We start from the raw sequence: 19,123 nt of genomic DNA, 5'->3' as shown, positions 1-19,123 counted from the left end.
AGTGGAGATTTTGTAAAAGATTACTTAGATTTATGAAAAATGGTTAAAGATTGACTATAAAGGGCAATAACTCCTAAAGGGGTCAACTGACCATTTTGGTCATGTTGACTTATTTGTAGATCTTACTTTGCTGAACATTATTGCTGTTTACAATTTATCTCTATCTATAATAATATACAAGATATTAACCAAAAACAGCAAAATTTCCTCAAAATTACCAACTCAGGGGCAGCAACCCAACAACCGATTGACCGATTCATCTGAAAATTTCAGGGCAGATAGATCTTGACCTGATAAACATTTTTATCCCATGTCAGATTTCCTCAAAATGCTTTGGTTTTTGAGTTATAAGCCAAAAACTGCATTTTACCCCTATGTTCTATTTTTAGCGGTGGCGGCCATCTTGGTTGGTTGACCAGGTCACGCCACACATTTTTTAAACTAGATACCCCAAAGATGATTGTGGCCAAGTTTGGATTAATTTGGCCCAGTAGTTTCAGAGGAGAAGATTTTTGTAAAAGATTACTTTAATTTACGAAAAATGGTTTAAAATTGACTATAAAGGGCAATAACTCCTAAACGGGTCAACTGACCATTTTGGTCATGTTGACTTATTTGTAGATCTTACTTTGCTGAACATTATTGCTGTTTACAGTTTATCTCTATCTATAATAATATTCAAGATAATAACCAAAAACAGCAAAATTTCCTCAAAATTACCAATTCAGGGGCAGCAACCCAACAACCGATTGACCGATTCATCTGAAAATTTCAGGGCAGATAGATCTTGACCTGATAAACATTTTTATCCCATGTCAGATTTCCTCAAATGCTTTGGTTTTTGAGTTATAAGCCAAAAACTGCATTTTACCCTGTTGTTCTATTTTTAGCCGTGGCGGCCATCTTGGTTGGTTGACCAGGTCATGCCACACATTTTTTAAACTTAATACCCCAAAGATGATTGTGGCCAAGTTTGGATTAATTTGGCCTAGTAGTTTCAGAGGAGAAGATTTTTGTAAAAGATTACTTTAATTTACGAAAAATGGTTTAAAATTGACTATAAAGGGCAATAACTCCTAAACGGGTCAACTGACCATTTTGGTCATGTTGACTTATTTGTAGATCTTACTTTGCTGAACATTATTGCTGTTTACAGTTTATCTCTATCTATATAATATTCAAGATAATAACCAAAAACAGCAAAATTTCCTCAAAATTACCAATTCAGGGGCAGCAACCCAACAACCGATTGACCGATTCATCTGAAAATTTCAGGGCAGATAGATCTTGACCTGATAAACATTTTTATCCCATGTCAGATTTCCTCAAATGCTTTGGTTTTTGAGTTATAAGCCAAAAACTGCATTTTACCCTGTTGTTCTATTTTTAGCCGTGGCGGCCATCTTGGTTGGTTGACCAGGTCATGCCACACATTTTTCAAACTTAATACCCCAAAGATGATTGTGGCCAAGTTTGGATTAATTTGGCCTAGTAGTTTCAGAGGAGAAGATTTTTGTAAAAGATTACTTTAATTAACGAAAAATGGTTAAAAATTGACTATAAAGGGCAATAACTCCTAAACGGGTCAACTGACCATTTTGATCATGTTGACTTATTTGTAGATTTTACTTTGCTGAACATTATTGCTGTTTACAGTTTATCTCTATCTATAATAATATACAAGATATTAACCAAAAACAGCAAAATTTCCTCAAAATTACCAACTCAGGGGCAGCAACCCAACAACCGATTGACCGATTCATCTGAAAATTTCAGGGCAGATAGATCTTGACCTGATAAACATTTTTATCCCATGTCAGATTTCCTCAAAATGCTTTGGTTTTTGAGTTATAAGCCAAAAACTGCATTTTACCCCTATGTTCTATTTTTAGCGGTGGCGGCCATCTTGGTTGGTTGACCAGGTCACGCCACACATTTTTTAAACTAGATACCCCAAAGATGATTGTGGCCAAGTTTGGATTAATTTGGCCTAGTAGTTTCAGAGGAGAAGATTTTTGTAAAAGATTACTTTAATTTACGAAAAATGGTTTAAAATTGACTATAAAGGGCAATAACTCCTAAACGGGTCAACTGACCATTTTGGTCATGTTGACTTATTTGTAGATCTTACTTTGCTGAACATTATTGCTGTTTACAGTTTATCTCTATCTATAATAATATTCAAGATAATAACCAAAAACAGCAAAATTTCCTCAAAATTACCAATTCAGGGGCAGCAACCCAACAACCGATTGACCGATTCATCTGAAAATTACAGGGCAGATAGATCTTGACCTGATAAACATTTTTATCCCATGTCAGATTTCCTCAAATGCTTTGGTTTTTGAGTTATAAGCCAAAAACTGCATTTTACCCTGTTGTTCTATTTTTAGCCGTGGCGGCCATCTTGGTTGGTTGACCAGGTCATGCCACACATTTTTTAAACTTAATACCCCAAAGATGATTGTGGCCAAGTTTGGATTAATTTGGCCTAGTAGTTTCAGAGGAGAAGATTTTTGTAAAAGATTACTTTAATTAACGAAAAATGGTTAAAAATTGACTATAAAGGGCAATAACTCCTAAACGGGTCAACTGACCATTTTGATCATGTTGACTTATTTGTAGATTTTACTTTGCTGAACATTATTGCTGTTTACAGTTTATCTCTATCTATAATAATATTCAAGATAATAACCAAAAACAGCAAAATTTCCTCAAAATTACCAATTCAGGGGCAGCAACCCAACAACCGATTGACCGATTCATCTGAAAATTTCAGGGCAAATAGATCTTGACCTGATAAACATTTTTACCCCCATGTCAGATTTGCTCTAAATGCTTTGGTTTTTGAGTTATAAGCCAAAAACTGCATTTTACCCCTATGTTCTATTTTTAGCCGTGGTGGCCATCTTGGTTGGTTGACCGGGTCACGCCACACATTTTTTAAACTAGATACCCCAATGATGATTGTGGCCAAGTTTGGTTTGATTTGGCCCAGTAGTTTCAGAGGAGAAGATTTTTGTAAAAGCTAACGACGGACGACGGACGACGGACGACGGACGCCGGACGCAAAGTGATGAGAAAAGCTCACTTGGCCCTTTGGGCCAGGTGAGCTAAAAAATGATCCTAACCTAGCTTGCTTTTACTGAAACCTTTTCCACTAGACATTAAGCATACACTAATTAAGCAAATATACTGGTACGGCACTAAGTTCTTAATTTGATTATGAGCTTTTATTCCATTTCCCCCTCTTTACACAAATTATAACATACATGTATTTCCTCTAATTTACTATAACCCACAAAATCTCACTCAGACAGTCAGACCTATTACCTAAATGGAAGGGAAAAGTCAGTTAATATAAAGTGCAAGATTTCTAATGGACTGCAACTTTTAATTACCATGATACTAATACAAAGCCTTTATTTCTATATATTTTCTTTGTAAAAACTTAACATTTTATATTGTTTAACGTTTTTATAATAAGTTTTCAATCAAACAATTTATCTATGGAGTATTGGTATACTTTATTCTGACAATTTAAGGTTATGTACCTACTCCAACATTCACTTACAGATTTTTTGTTATGTAAGCGACAACTTTTCTGTTCTTTATCCTTTTCAGACAAGGCCTATGGATATAAATCTACTAAATACAAATAATCTCATAGCCTTAGTAACAGTACTGATTTCAATTCAATGACAAACTATTGCAATATAGGATCATAGCTAGAATATTAAGCACTTACAGTACATGGAATATTTGCATAGCTTTTATAAGTAAATAAAATTTACTTTTTTGTACTCAAAAAATTCCGTGAAATCAAATTCAATATATAGTCTTATCACTTTTAGAATTCTTCATTAGTCTGGCTTTTTTTGTTGAAAATCTTTACATTTTTTTTTTAAAGTTTTATGCAATTTAATATCAAACAACATCCAGCTCAACAACTCATTTTTTATTTTTTTTATAATAATAAAATTATATGTGTCTGCATGTTTCAGTATTATTTAAATTGAATTTATACTGTATTAGTGTTAGAATCTGATTAAACTAAGAAGCTATATATATTTATGCATTTATCTCATATCATTCAACTTGTGAAAAGATCATTGCATCAGACAATTTCTAATTCAAAATAGTAGTCCTTAAAATAAACAAATATTTGCCACTGAAGATTCAGCACACAGCTTATATATAAAAAAAGATGTGGTATGATTGCTAATAAGACAACTTTCCACAAGAGACCAAAATAACACAGAAATTAACAACTAGGTTGTTTGTCTTTTTGTTTTTTTTTAGAGTGTGTTCTTGTTTGTTTGTGGTTGTGTCTCTCTGTATTTTTGCTTCCATATTTTCTTAAGTAAAACTGGAATTGTTTCACCATATATACTGTTATTTCAGAAATTAATGTCAGGTTTTTATTATTGTGATAAATGCTACTGAGTTGTAAATACAATAATTTAAACTCGCATTTTGAAATATTTTATATGAAATAAACAGAATTTTTCTCAAAATAGTAAAAATTAAAATCATATTTAAGTCTAAAATGACAAATTCACAATAACAAATGCATGCAATAATTTAATAGATTCCATTCATGGATGGATAAGTGGAGCTTGACATTTTGTATAGACAATACTATAAGACAACGGGTGGAGTTAATGATAGATCTTGACATTTGGTATAGACAATACTATAAGACAACGGGTGGAGTTAATGATAGATCTTGACATTTGGTATAGACAATACTATAAGACAACGGGTGGAGTTAATAATAGATCTTGACATTTGGTATAGACTAGCTGTTGTTGAAATGTTATATAGTCTTTTGAACCAAGGACCTGTAAGCTTCAGAAAGACATGAATAATTAAATACAACCATTTCATAGACAAAATATCAGGGGTATATCCAGAATTTTTGAAAAGGGATGTAATTCCATTTTATATAATGTAACCCTGAGTAATTCCATAAGCCTGACATAAAACCGAAGAAAAACCTCAAAGCATACAAATTGAGCAATTTTAAGATGATTTAATGGTAAAAATCATATATATTTTCCAATCCAAGGTTTCATATGCCCTCTATTCCCCTTCCCCTGAGTTATGATAGTTTTTGTGATTGTGTAGGAGCAAAAAGGGTTGTGTTAAATATAAAGTGGGAAAATATATCTGTATAAATGAACGATTTCATGTTGATATGATATTTACACATAGGTACACCGTACACCATGATGTTACATAGACAGTGAGTACATGTATAGTTCCTGCTGTATCAAGATATATACTGGGTGCATGACACTTATTAACATGTTGTTTTCATTTTTTATATATCCTATATTCCATTAGGAACAACTTGTCTACTTGCTGAACTTTACTAAAAGTATAAAGTGTAGATTTTGTATAGACTACCAATAACCTTGATACTGTACTCATAGAATGAGATAGCAAAGCATAGCTTGACATTTTATATAAACAGTGAAACCTGTGATATCCGACACACTGGTGGATCAGAAAAAAGGTCGAATGAAAATGTGTCGGATAAAGCAGGATGTTGGAATACTCAGGTATCGGATTAGAAGGCTACACTGTACAATGCTGGAAGACTTTAGGTGGAGTACAGATCTTGACATTTTGATACTGTTGTTGACATGTTTTATTTATTAATAGAGTCTTTTGAACACTTCAAGCTTAAGAAAGACATGAACACCTTATAACCATTTCGTCCACAAAATATCAGGGGCAGATCTAGGATTTTTGAAATGAGGATGTAATTCCATTTTATATAATGTAACCCTGAGTAATTCCATAAGCCTGACATAAAACCAAAGAAAAACCTCAAAGCATACAAAGTGGACAATTTTAGGATGATTTAATGGTAAAAACCATATATATTTTCTAATCAAAGTGTTCATACCCCCTCTATTCCCCACAATTATTATAGTTTTTGTGATTGTGTAGGGTAAAATAGGCTGTGTTAGATATAAAGTGGAAAAAGATGTCTGTATAAATGAATGATTTCAAGTTGGTATGACAATGATATTAACACATAGATTCCATGATGTTACATAGATAATCGTCCATGTATAGTTCCTGCCGTACTTTGATACATACTGGGCTCATGAAACTTATAAACGTGTTTATAAAACCCTATATTCCATTAGTAACAAATTCTCTCCTTGTTGAACTTTACCATAAGTATAAAGTGCAGATTTAAGATAGCCAACTACTACAGACTACATATAACCTTGGTACTGTACTCATACAAGATAGTTAATGACAATCTATTCTTTTCTTATAATTAATGATTTTATATCATAATCAGGTTTTATAACCAATTTGTCAAACAATTTATTAAAAGAGCATTAATTCCACTTATTTGGATATATACAAATATAATGGCATTCCTTTATGGATTTCTTGTTTTATGTGATCCCACATTTTATGTATTTATAACCAGACTAAAGACCTACAATCATAATACAAATATGGGTTTCGTTGGCTGTTGAAATTGAAAATAACAACTTCTTTGTTAAATGAAGGCTTGTAATCTTAAGTTCACAGCAAGTTGTTATTTTAAATACTCATCGTTCATGAATGCCTGGAAATTGCAATACCGGTAGTTTTTTCAATACTGTTATTTGTATAAGATTTAGAAATGTAAAGGGGCACTATAACAGTAAAAGTTGGGCCACCCAAGTTCAAATCTGAACTGTGTTTTGTGGTATTAAGCATTCCCTGTGTTCATAACATTGTGTTGAGACAAACTTAAGTTAGAGAAAGGAAATGAAAAAAAATCAACAATCTATATTTGGGCAATTAACTATAAAAAGGTAGAAGTGATGCCATCCAAATTTTTACTTGATCTGTGTTTTGTGGAAAACAAACTGTATTGGTTAAGTTCATAACATTTAGTTGAGGCTAACTAAAGTTAGAAAACAGAAACCAATTTCGGAATGTACAGACAGACATATGGACGTACAGAAGGACAAGGGTAAAACTTCATGCCCCTTTCGCAATGACAGCTAGGGGCAAAATAAAAAAAACGGTCTTAGTTAAACTGTTCTAAGCATTATTCAATGACAATTAAACTATTGCAGTATAGAATCATATCCACAATATTGTGCATCAATAGTACAGAGAACCTTAATTGAAAAAAAATCTAATTAGTTACCAATTTGGATCAAATTAATGGAAAATTAGCCCCAGGGAGGCATATTCTGCAATACCAATTTAAAGTAACCGATAATAGTTCAAGATTTTTTATGTGGATGCATTTATTTTCTTTGAATAAAAGTAATTTATGAGTGTGTATAGGTGTTGAAAAAGGGGACTCTTATGGGGAGTTAAAAAGAAGATTTTAAAGGGGACAGCATAACACAAGTTAAACTACTAGTAAGCCAGTGAATTTCATTTATTAATGCTATTTAAGGGGCATGTGCAAAATCTACTTTTGGATTTAATTTTGAATAAAACATGTTCTTAACCTTGCTTTTAATGAAGCCTTTTCCACTAGACATTAAGCATACAATTATAAATCAAATATAATGGTACTATAAAAACAGTCATTTTATTCTATACTGTACAAATTCTTACAGTCTAAGTGTTTTACCATGGTTACATAATATAAGCATTTGCACAATTCTTAATTTGATTAGGAGCTTTTATTCCATTTCCCCCTCTTTACACAAAGTATACCATATTTCCTCTAATTTACCACAATCCACAAAATCTCACTCAGACCTATTACCTAAATGGAAGTGAAAAGTCAGTTAATATAAAGTGCAAGATTTCTAATGGACTGCAACTTTTAATTACCATGATACTAATACAAAACACTTATTTCGATATATTTTCTTTTTAAAAATTAACCAAAATTTATATCCCTATAAAGGTTTCACAATAAGTTTCCAATCAAACAATTTATCTTATGAAGTATCGGTATATAAAGTATACCACTGTTCGAAATTCATAAATTGTTTCTGACAATTTAAAGCTATGTACGTACTCCAACATCCATTTACATTTTTTGTTTTGAATGAGACAACTTTTCTGTTCTTTATCCTTTTTAGACATGGACTATGGACATAATTCTACTTAATACAAGTAATCTCACGGCCTTAGTAACAGTACTGATTTCAATTCAATGACAAACTATTGCAATATAGGAATGAAGCTAGAATATTAAGCACTTATAGTGCATGGAACATTTGCATAAATAAAATTTACTTTTTTGTACTTTAAAAATTCCTTGGAATAAAATTCAATATTATTAGTTATCTTGGTGTAATCAGGGGTGTACAGAATTTTACACTGTTGTTGAAAATTCATACACCCTGAGGCGCAGCCGAATGGGTGTATGAATTTTCAACAACGGTGTAAAATTCCGTACACCCCTGATTACACCAAGATAACGAATTTATTTCTTATGAACATTTCCTTAACTCATTTTGAAACCAGGATGTAAAATTGAAAAAATGGTAATGAAAAATTTACAGTGTAACGTTTTTTTCAATGTCTATGTTGCTGCGCATTGTAAAATACTTTTTACTTAATTTTTGGAAAAAATCAAAAAATTTTTTAAATATTTTTTATTTAAAATTTTTTGATTTTTTTTTTTTTTTTTTTTTTTTAATTCTTAACATTTTATTTTGATTATTATTTTTTTTTTTTTTTTTTATTTTTAAAAATTTTTTTTTCTTGGCAAAAAAAAATAAAAAATTCTGAAATTTTTGGCAAAATTTTATTTATCCCGGGGTGAACCAGGGTGGGGTGTTATTTACACCGGGGTAATTAACCAATCAGATTGCAGTATTTTTGCTGCATAAGAAATAAATAGTCTTATCACTTTTAAAATCTTAATTAGTCTGTTTTTTTGCTGAAAAATCTTCATATTTTTTTTTAAAGTTTTTATGCAATTTAATATAAAACCACATCAAGCTCAGCAATTCATATTCTTGTTGTTGTTTTTTTGCAATAATGAAATTTATATGTGTCTGAATGTTTTAGTATTTTTCAAATTAAATTTATACTGCATTACTCAAAATCTGGTTAATATAGTTAGCTTTTTATGCATTTGTTTCAACTTATAAAAGGATACCCATCAGACCATAGCAAATTCAAAATAAAAGTCCTGAATATAAAACAAGATTTGCCACTAAACATCAGCACACAATTATATAGAAAAAAAGAAGATGTGGTATGATTGCTAATGAGACAATACTCCACAAGAGACCAACTGACACAGAAATTAACAACTATGGGTCACAGTACGACCTTCAACAATGAGCAAAGCCCATATCACAAACTCAGTGACTGTCAGCTATAAATTGCCCTTAAATGACAAATGTTAATAAACAATTCAAACATTAAAACTAACGGCCTAATTTATGTACAAAAAATGAACGAAAAACAAAAATGTAACACATTATGATTAACACATGACAGGTTGTTTGCTTTTTTGTCTATTTTTGGGGTGCTTAAAATATTTGTTTGTTGGTGGTTTGTGATTGCCTCTCTCTGTATTTTCTCTTCATTATTTTCATCATTATAACAGGAATTGTTTCACCAAATACAAATAAAATTTTCCTATTATGTTTACATTTACAAAATTTAACTTTTTTTGTAGTGTTCCTTCACCATTGCCTATTTCTATTTTTTTTTATAACATGCATGTCCTGCATTTTTTACCACCAATACACAAAAGAAATTTGCCAAACTTTGTTTAACAAGAATTGTTCCATAGTACATGGATGCCGAACACAATCATTTTCTATGTTCAGAGGACCTTAAAATTGGGATATAAACTCTAATTTGGCATTAAAATTAGAAAGATCATATCATAGGGAACATGTGTACAAAGTTTCAAGTTGATTGGACTTCAACTTCATCAAAAACTACCTTGACCAAAAAGTTTAACCTGAAGCGGGAAACACAGTCGGAGAAAAAAATATATGTTTTTTAAGGAGATGATTGTGAAGATCTTCGAAAAAATGTCTGCCTTAGAGCATCTAATTGTTGTGGTAGGATACCAAACATCCCCTTCTAACTATTCACAAGAAATAATTAGTCAATCTTGATGAATAGTTTAACATGGGGTATTTTAAGCAACAAAATTGAGTCATTGGCCAGTTAAAAAATATCTAGGTCATAGAAACCTGATTGTAAGAGTACACGTAACATTGGATGTGAATATGCCACTGGGAGAATGTCGCTTGTAGATGTTTGGTATTGAAAATATAAAGTTCTAGTTGCACTGAATGTTATCTCATTCAAAACAAATCATAAATTGTCTGTAATATTTATTTATGCATATTAATATTGCATTTCATACTGAACTATTATCAACCTTCATATTTTTCTTATTCTAGAGGTCAAATATTGTACTCTGGTAATAAACTACAAGGAATATTAGAAAATCTCTATTCTGTTGTATGCCAAAATCACAAACTAACATAAATAAATTTACAAGTCTAGACTTGACTGTAAGTGATTGAAACAGCTTAACATATGGTATAGACACTTCAATGTCACTACCATATTGTTGAAGATCACATTTTAATCTCTTACAGACATATATAAAAAAAGATGTGGTATGATTGACAATGACAAAATGACACAGAAATTAACAACTACAGGTCACTTTACAGTCTTTAACAATGAACAAAGCCCATACCACATAGTCATTTCCAGTAAAAGGTAAAAGTCAGAGTAGGCCTTTTTTTGCCATTTTTGTTAAAATATCAAAAATCTTGAAAAGGAGTTCCATAACGTTAAGTCTATCAATATTTTTAGCTTATTTGTTACTTAATGCTCTTCTGATTTAACATTTTAGTTCTTAATTTCAGATTTTTAAAATTTCACCTGACCTTACTGTCCTTTGTGTCTTTTTGGTACTGTTTTGAATATGTTTGTGTTATAAGTTGCTGTCTAATTGACCGTTATCATATATCCACTTTCATCAATATGGAAAGACCAATAAATGAAATAATGACTGAGTGATGCAAAATGTACTTTTGTATACCAAATCTCTTTTTAAGCTTAATCCACAGATTTACGTCATATTTATGTCTTGTGATGCTTCCAAGCTGAATAAATAGAAAAAATCTCAACATCCTTTAAAGAAAAAGGACATCTATCTATTTAGAGCATAATGCTTCTTTTATTAGTTCTACCAGCGTGCGAAATTATTTTGCAAGAAGTTGCATTCATCTTTGAAATCCATCTTTGTTTACTTCTCCATGTTTGCACTGTTCAGTGAAAAGCTTTCTCTCGTGGGCTGATAGTTATCTGTCATGAAACATTAGTTTCATGATTTGGGCTTTATATTCGGAAGAATGATCGTATCCTTACAATACAATGATAAATTTCTCTTCCTCAATTAAACAATCTTAATTGAACAACCTATTCTTATACAATTCTTTCTAATAAACAGTAAGCAATGTAAAGTCAGTTCAATAAAAATTGTGAGTAATGTTCATTCAAAGTTTTCTTCTGCAAAAAAAATCAGTCAGATCTAATATTATGTACTTTTGGTGCCATTATATAAATCTTCTTGAAACTTCTGCATCTATTTTAGAAAATCATAAGCTTTAATTCTTACCAAAATGTATAAAGTGCATGTTACGAGGAGAAAATTGTTTGCTTGAAGAAACAATGCAGACATCAACAATATATTAACCAAGAAACTACATTTTAACCCACCTAAAATGCCAACAGGATTGTGAAATACAATCATATAAATTTGTTGCAGTGTATCTATTTCGTTTTATGTATTTGTACTGATTGTGACTGTAATACAATATTATGAAATCATAAAACAAGTGCAGTCAGAGAGTATATCATTTATATAGTGAAAGTCTTTTGACAACTCATATGCTTTATTGTAAGCTTCTTAACTCTAACTGCCTGTAGACAATTTCAGTATACATTTTTCTGAATATAATTTTTTTTTAAACAAGGTGCATGTACATGAAAAAAATAATCTTTTGTGGTCTATAAAACCTAAAAATTACAATCCATTATTTTTGAGGACATTAATAAAAGACACATATTTATGACCTTCATAGACACAAGTTTTCTCTTTCAAAGGGTTCCTATAATCTAAGAACATAACTCATCATCGTTCTTTTCAAAGACAGATTTTTATCTCATTATATATTACACTTCTATGCATATCACATCACGTCTTCCAAAAAGTGCATGGCTGAGATGATGTGTTTAAGAATTCATAAAGGAAACCTGAGAAATGTATATTTTATTTTGAATAATGCTACAGCAAACCTACTGACGCTACAAAATATCTGAAACAAACTCTGAACATTCTGTAGCAAAAGTTCAACAATTTGAAATGCTAAAGAACAATAATTTAAAAATTTCATTAAGAAGGTCCAAACTACAAATATGAGTGCATTATCACTGTGACAGTCAATCTATAACTACATGTAAATGATAAGTTGAAAAACAAACTGACAACACCATGACAAAACAAGAGTGCACACGCTGAAATGTCTCGCCTTTTATACTAATCATTGATATTATGTTGATAGTCCTTAGTATAAAGCTAAGCTTTATTACAACTGTCACTTAAACTTAACTAAACAAAGACAAATGAACCTTTCTTGCTACTTGCAATTTTCTCTATCTGTAAAGAACTTGGCCCATTAGTTACAGAGGAAAATATTCTGTAAAACTTACCAAAATTTACCAAATTAATGAAAATTGTAAAAAATTGACTATAAAGGGCAATAACTCCTTAAGGGGTCAACTGACTATTTTGGTCATGTTTCACTTATTTGTAGATCATACTTTGCAGAACATTATTGTTGTTTACAGTTTATCTCTATCTATAATAGTATTCAAGATAATAACCAAAAATGGCAAAATTTCCATAAAAATTACTAATTGGGGGGCAGCATACCAACAACCAATTGTCCAAATCATCTAAAAATTTCAGGAAAAAATGACTATAAAGGGCAATAACTCCTTAAGGGGTCAACTGACCATTTTTGTCATGTTGACTTATTTGTAGATCTTACTTTGCTAACATTTTTGCTGTTTACAGTTTATCTACATCTATAATAATATTCAAGATAATAACTGAAAACAGCAAAATTTCCTTCAAATTACCAAATCAGGGGCAGCAACCCAACAACCAGTTGTCTAATTCATCTACAAATATCAGGACAGATAGATCTTAACTTGATAAACAAATTAACCAAGTCCGACTTGATCTAAATGCTTTGGTTTCAAAGATATAAGCCAAAATATACATTTTACCCCTATGTTCTATTTTTAGCCATGGCTGCCATCTTGGTTGGTTTGGCAGGTCAACCGACACACTTTTTAAACTAGATACCCCAATGATGATTCAGGCCAAGTATTGTTGAATTTGGCCCAGTAGTTTCAGAGGAGAAGATTTTTGTAAAAGTTAACGACGACAGACGACGACGGACGACGGACGACGACGGACGACGACGGACGACGGACGCCAAGTGATGAGAAAAGGAAAAAACAACCAAAAGACAAACAACAGCATACAGAACAGAACCAAAAAACCTGGTTGAAAGTTTTGAATACTGTTGGGTTTATAGCAACATGATACAAAATACCAACCTATAACTAGATTCTACAGTATTCAATGCAAATGAATAAAGGGGATCATTGAGTGGTAGGAGTCGTCCTTCTGATGTATCTATCATGAGCCTTCTATTCAAATAATTGCAGGAGTTTGACTAACCTTTTTTGTTTCTTTTTCTATCAAAATTTTCTTCACTGTTGAGAGTAAAGTTCTTATTCCTTGCTCTAACTGCTGAACTGTCTTGTTCCCTGTCTGTGTTACAGAGGGAATGGTAACCAGTACAAGAGAAGGTAAAGCAAGCATTCCAACAACAACAGGGTTCCATGAGGAGTCTTTTAAAACCCAATTAGCTGAAAAATATTTAAACCGCTTATCAAAATAGTAATGTAAAAATGTATGGAATTTTCTTTATAATTAAAGAACCTTAGTGAGCACGCTCACATACCCCACGTCCCCACATTGTCATTGGAGAAATTAAATAAGTATAAGAAAAAAAAATTGTATAAGAAAAAATACTGAATAATAATTTCCTGTCAATATACACATCTACATAGTATGTCCTTATTATCTACAAAATTTCATGAAATTCTGTTGTGTGTTTTCAGAGGAGTTGAGATGACAAACTGTTGCAGAAGTACATTGAAGCAAATAAGTTCAAAGGGGCATAACTCCTAGAAAAAAAATTGAATCGTAATTTCCTGTTGATATGCACATCTACGTAGTATGTCCTTATTATCTACAAAGTTTCATGAAATTCTGTTGTGTGGTTTCAGAGGAGTTGAGATGACAAACTGTTGAAGTGGTACCTTAAAGCAAATAAGTTCAAAGAGGTGTAACTCCTAGAAAAAAATTGAATCGTGATTTCCTGTCGATATGCACATCTACATAGTATGTCCTTATTATCTGAAAAGGTTTCATGAAATTCTGTTATGTAGTTTCAGAGGAGTTGCGATGACAAATTGTTGCAGTAGTACATTGAAGCAAATAAGTTCAAAGGGGCGTAACTCCTAGAAATAAAATTGAATCATAATTTCCTGTCGATATGCACAACTACATAATATGTCCTTTTCATATAAAAAGATTTCGTGAAATTCTGTTGTGTGGTTTGAGAGGAGTTGCGATGACAAACTGTTGCAGTAGTACATTAAAGTAAATAAGTTCAAAGGGGCGTAACTCCTAGAAAAAAAATTGAATCGTAATTTCCTGTTGATATGCACATCTACGTAGTATGTCCTTATTATCTACAAAGTTTCATGAAATTCTGTTGTGTGGTTTCAGAGGAGTTGAGATGACAAACTGTTGAAGTGGTACCTTAAAGCAAATAAGTTCAAAGAGGTGTAACTCCTAGAAAAAAAATTGAATCGTGATTTCCTGTCGATATGCACATCTACATAGTATGTCCTTATTATCTGAAAAGGTTTCATGAAATTCTGTTATGTAGTTTCAGGGGAGTTGCGATGACAAACTGTTGCAGTAGTACATTGAAGCAAATAAGTTCAAAGGGGCGTAACTCCTAGAAATAAAATTGAATCATAATTTCCTGTCGATATGCAGAACTACATAGAATGTCCTTATTATCTGAAAAGGTTTCGTGAAATTCTGTTGTGTGGTTTGAGAGGAGTTGCGATGACAAACTGTTGCAGTAGTACATTAAAGTAAATAAGTTCAAAGGGGCTTAACTCCTAGAAAAAAAAATTGAATCGTAATTTCCTGTTGATATGCACATCTACGTAGTATGTCCTTATTATCTACAAAGTTTCATGAAATTCTGTTGTGTGGTTTCAGAGGAGTTGAGATGACAAACTGTTGAAGTGGTACCTTAAAGCAAATAAGTTCAAAGAGGTGTAACTCCTAGAAAAAAATTGAATCGTGATTTCCTGTCGATATGCACATCTACATAGTATGTCCTTATTATCTGAAAAGGTTTCATGAAATTCTGTTATGTAGTTTCAGGGGAGTTGCGATGACAAACTGTTGCAGTAGTACATTGAAGCAAATAAGTTCAAAGGGGCGTAACTCCTAGAAATAAAATTGAATCATAATTTCCTGTCGATATGCACAACTACATAATATGTCCTTTTCATATAAAAAGATTTCGTGAAATTCTGTTGTGTGGTTTGAGAGGAGTTGCGATGACAAACTGTTGCAGTAGTACATTAAAGTAAATAAGTTCAAAGGGGCGTAACTCCTAGAAAAAAAATTGAATCGCAATTTCCCGTCGATATGCACAACTACATAGAATGTCCTTATTATCTGAAAAGGTTTCGTGAAATTCTGTTGTGTGGTTTGAGAGGAGTTGCGATGACAAACTGTTGCAGTAGTACATTAAAGTAAATAAGTTCAAAGGGGCGTAACTCCTAGAAAAAAAATTGAATCGCAATTTCCCGTCGATATGCACCACTACATAGTATGTCCTTATTATCTGAAAAGGTTTCGTGAAATTCTGTTGTGTGGTTTGAGAGGAGTTGCGATGACAAGAAACAGGACTGACGGACGGACGGATGGACGGGTCAAAAACATTATACCCTCTGCAACTTCGTTGCGTGGGGTATAATAATGAAAATAAAAGTGTCTTTTCAAAGACTTCAACTATCTTAAACATATTGCTAGGCACTTTTTTTACATTGAAAAGTGTGCCTAACTTGAGAACAAAAGTACCTGAAAAGTTCGTAGAATCAGGAAAAGCATTTACAAGACACAAAAAGAAAATTTTATACAATTTCTTAAAAATACATTAAATAGACCTCATTTGGAGTTTCTTAGAGTCAGTAATCTATAATTTTAAGATGTCATTCATCAATAATCTGTATATATATACCGGGTATATGGTATATGGCATAACTATGTTTATGATTTATCTGTCTGATTCACTTTATTTGTACAAATAAAATAATTTTATTATGTTCTATTGTAAGGTATAACTGAAACATCTTTAGGGTATATAACAGAGTTTTTTTATGCAATATAAGCTGTATTACAATGATGCACTTCCCAATTTAAATATCAGCCTTAAAATACATAAAGATTATTTTACCCTTAAACAAAATGAATTATACAGCACAGATGATATCACAAGAAGTGAGCCCCAAGTGCTGAACTGAAAACTATCATTTCATATCTGCTCCTCTTGAAAATAGAAATACTGCCTAGTGACCAAATTTTCATTTCCTTAATTTTTTAAATTAGTGCACCAATGTGATGGCTATATTCTATATCAGACAAATTTCAAACTAATTCCATTGCCATCCAGTACATTCGAACTGCATTTCTGCATAACTTCGTTTTTAGAGACAATTATCTACTTTTTATACCACAATTATCTTCCTCAAGGAGCTTTTAAGTTATAAAGTACCAATACAAAACATTAATAGCTTTTCTATATACCTCCAGGGGAGGTAACTCTGAGAGCAGAAAGGATGTCAGTCAACTGAACAAAAAAAAATAAAAAAGAAACCAAATTAATATTGAAAAGACTGTCTGCATATGAATATTGTTTTGACATATTTACTTAATAATTATACATCAGATTCGATACAAGAATAGTAATTGAGCTTTTTATTGACATATTTGAAAGAAATTGCCTCCTTATACACTTCACAGCAAGAGTTATCAAAGAACCTTAAGTGTTTTGTATAACATGGTCAATATAATCAGGTTCCAAGTACATAGGTTTTGTTGACTTTAATCTTACACTTCATCCGACTTTCCTAGCATTTATTGGATTGACCTCTTTCTTTGATTAACAAAAGTCCTTCTCAGTGACAATGTTATTAATGTATATGAAGAATAGCTTAGCATGTTGTTTTGTTTGACGATTTGTATGTATCATCTGTTAAAAAATCGTTCTGAACATGATGAAAAATTTGCCACTGGACATGAATCAACCAACAATCAATCAATCAATCAATCATTTGTTCACCGATTAACTTGCAGGTTTTTAATAGTATTTTAAGTGTTTAAAGAGGTTATAAACAATCTGGTAACTATTTAAAAATTAAAATCATGTAAATCTAAGGTGAAACAATAAAATAGGTTAGAAAGCTAAAGAAATATGGTCACTTCCAAACTTATTTGCTTGATGCATTACAAAAAACAAAATTTTAAAATATATAATTTTATACAACAGAACTTACAGAGTTATCTCCCCTTTTCATAAACATAAAATTAAGAAATGCATTTACAAGACTGGATGAACATCAGGGTATAGTTTTGTTCCCCTGCATTGCCTTACATGGGGATAAAAAATAGTGTGAACAGAAGTTTAAAATGTAAAGACAAAATGTGGACGGTATAGATGGAAAGAGAAGATACTCCGTAATATTATCGCAATTTTACGAGATTTTCTTTTGATCTTACTGACTGATAATTTCCTTTCTCAGTACAGTAGAGTGATATGTAAAATTAAAGTACTACATACATGCAAATCTATTATTTAATCTTATCTATGACAAGGTTCTTTTTCTTTTGTGAAAAAATAGTTGTTAAAGACCCCTAAACACAATATTCCTAAATTTTCACTTTTAATATAATGGAAAGCCATTTCAAGTATAACATAAACTACAACTATGTACAATGGACATTGCTATGCTAAAAAGGGATAATTGATTCCATAAAACCACATAACATCTTCCGCCTTCCTGGATAAACATCCTGCTATCTAATTGATCAGGAATTTGATCCTTCCTTTATTTTCCAATCTTATTTATCCCTCTGATTGTTTAATAAGGATTACATCATTATAAAACCATCGACTACTTTGCAATTTTTTTATCTTTCATAAAGTAATATATGGTGGTTTTCCGAAAACACAAGAAGCTGAGATTATCTTTGTGTCACGTCTTGTACAAATGCATGACTGATGCATAATTTTCTGTTGAATTTGATCACGAAAATACTGTAAAAACTGCAAAATAATTGTTCAAAATTCTGCTAACATTTCCAAATTTTTTGAATTTAAATTTTATCCCTAAAGTTTAATCCTACGCACAATGTAATAAATTTATTTTGTGCGTGTTTTAGATTTTAATCGTTTCAGCTGTCTTAAAAGCATGTATACACTTGATAGATGGATTCTGCAACTGCATTGTGGGAGAAACAATATCTATAGGCATTGGAAATTGTAGACTAAAAATGCAAGAAATTTATTAGCAGAAAAAAAATTACCTGTTTAGGGTGGTAGAATATCTTAATGCACATATATACGGTGGTGGAATAATTTTTCTTCTAATAGGGATATGTCTGGCAAAATTAGCCTTTTTTTCAATGATTTGCTTAATTTGGTTTTTTTTTTCTGAGAAATATATTCAGATATTAACTATGACAGTCTTTTTATGTGACATCACAATTCATAACACAATCAGTACAGATTGCACAAAATTTTTTTTAATGTTATATAAATTGTATAACTGATGCAGCAATAAGATTAAGTAAACCACAGAGCAATTACAAAAAAAACTAGATTTGTAATTGCTAGCAATAACGGATGGCACCCTTCCCCCATTGCCAGGGTAACGGCAGCCATTTTGAAAATTCCAAAGTCAGACA

General features: G+C 31.5%; 1 protein-coding gene across 1 annotated transcript in view; it reads right to left on the bottom strand.

Annotated features, from left to right (window-relative positions):
* The window catches only part of LOC143072160 (focadhesin-like), a 292,655-nt gene that overhangs the window by 90,305 nt on the left and 183,227 nt on the right, over positions 1-19,123 (bottom strand). The window contains exon 10 of the mRNA XM_076246976.1: positions 13,739-13,929. Within this exon, the coding sequence (XP_076103091.1) occupies positions 13,739-13,929 (191 nt within the window). The remainder of the gene's footprint in view (positions 1-13,738; positions 13,930-19,123) is intronic.

Source organism: Mytilus galloprovincialis, chromosome 4 (assembly GCF_965363235.1).
Source record: "Mytilus galloprovincialis chromosome 4, xbMytGall1.hap1.1, whole genome shotgun sequence".
In the NCBI taxonomy this organism is placed as follows: Eukaryota; Metazoa; Mollusca; class Bivalvia; order Mytilida; family Mytilidae; genus Mytilus; species Mytilus galloprovincialis.
This window is presented reverse-complemented; position numbering and strand designations above follow the sequence as displayed.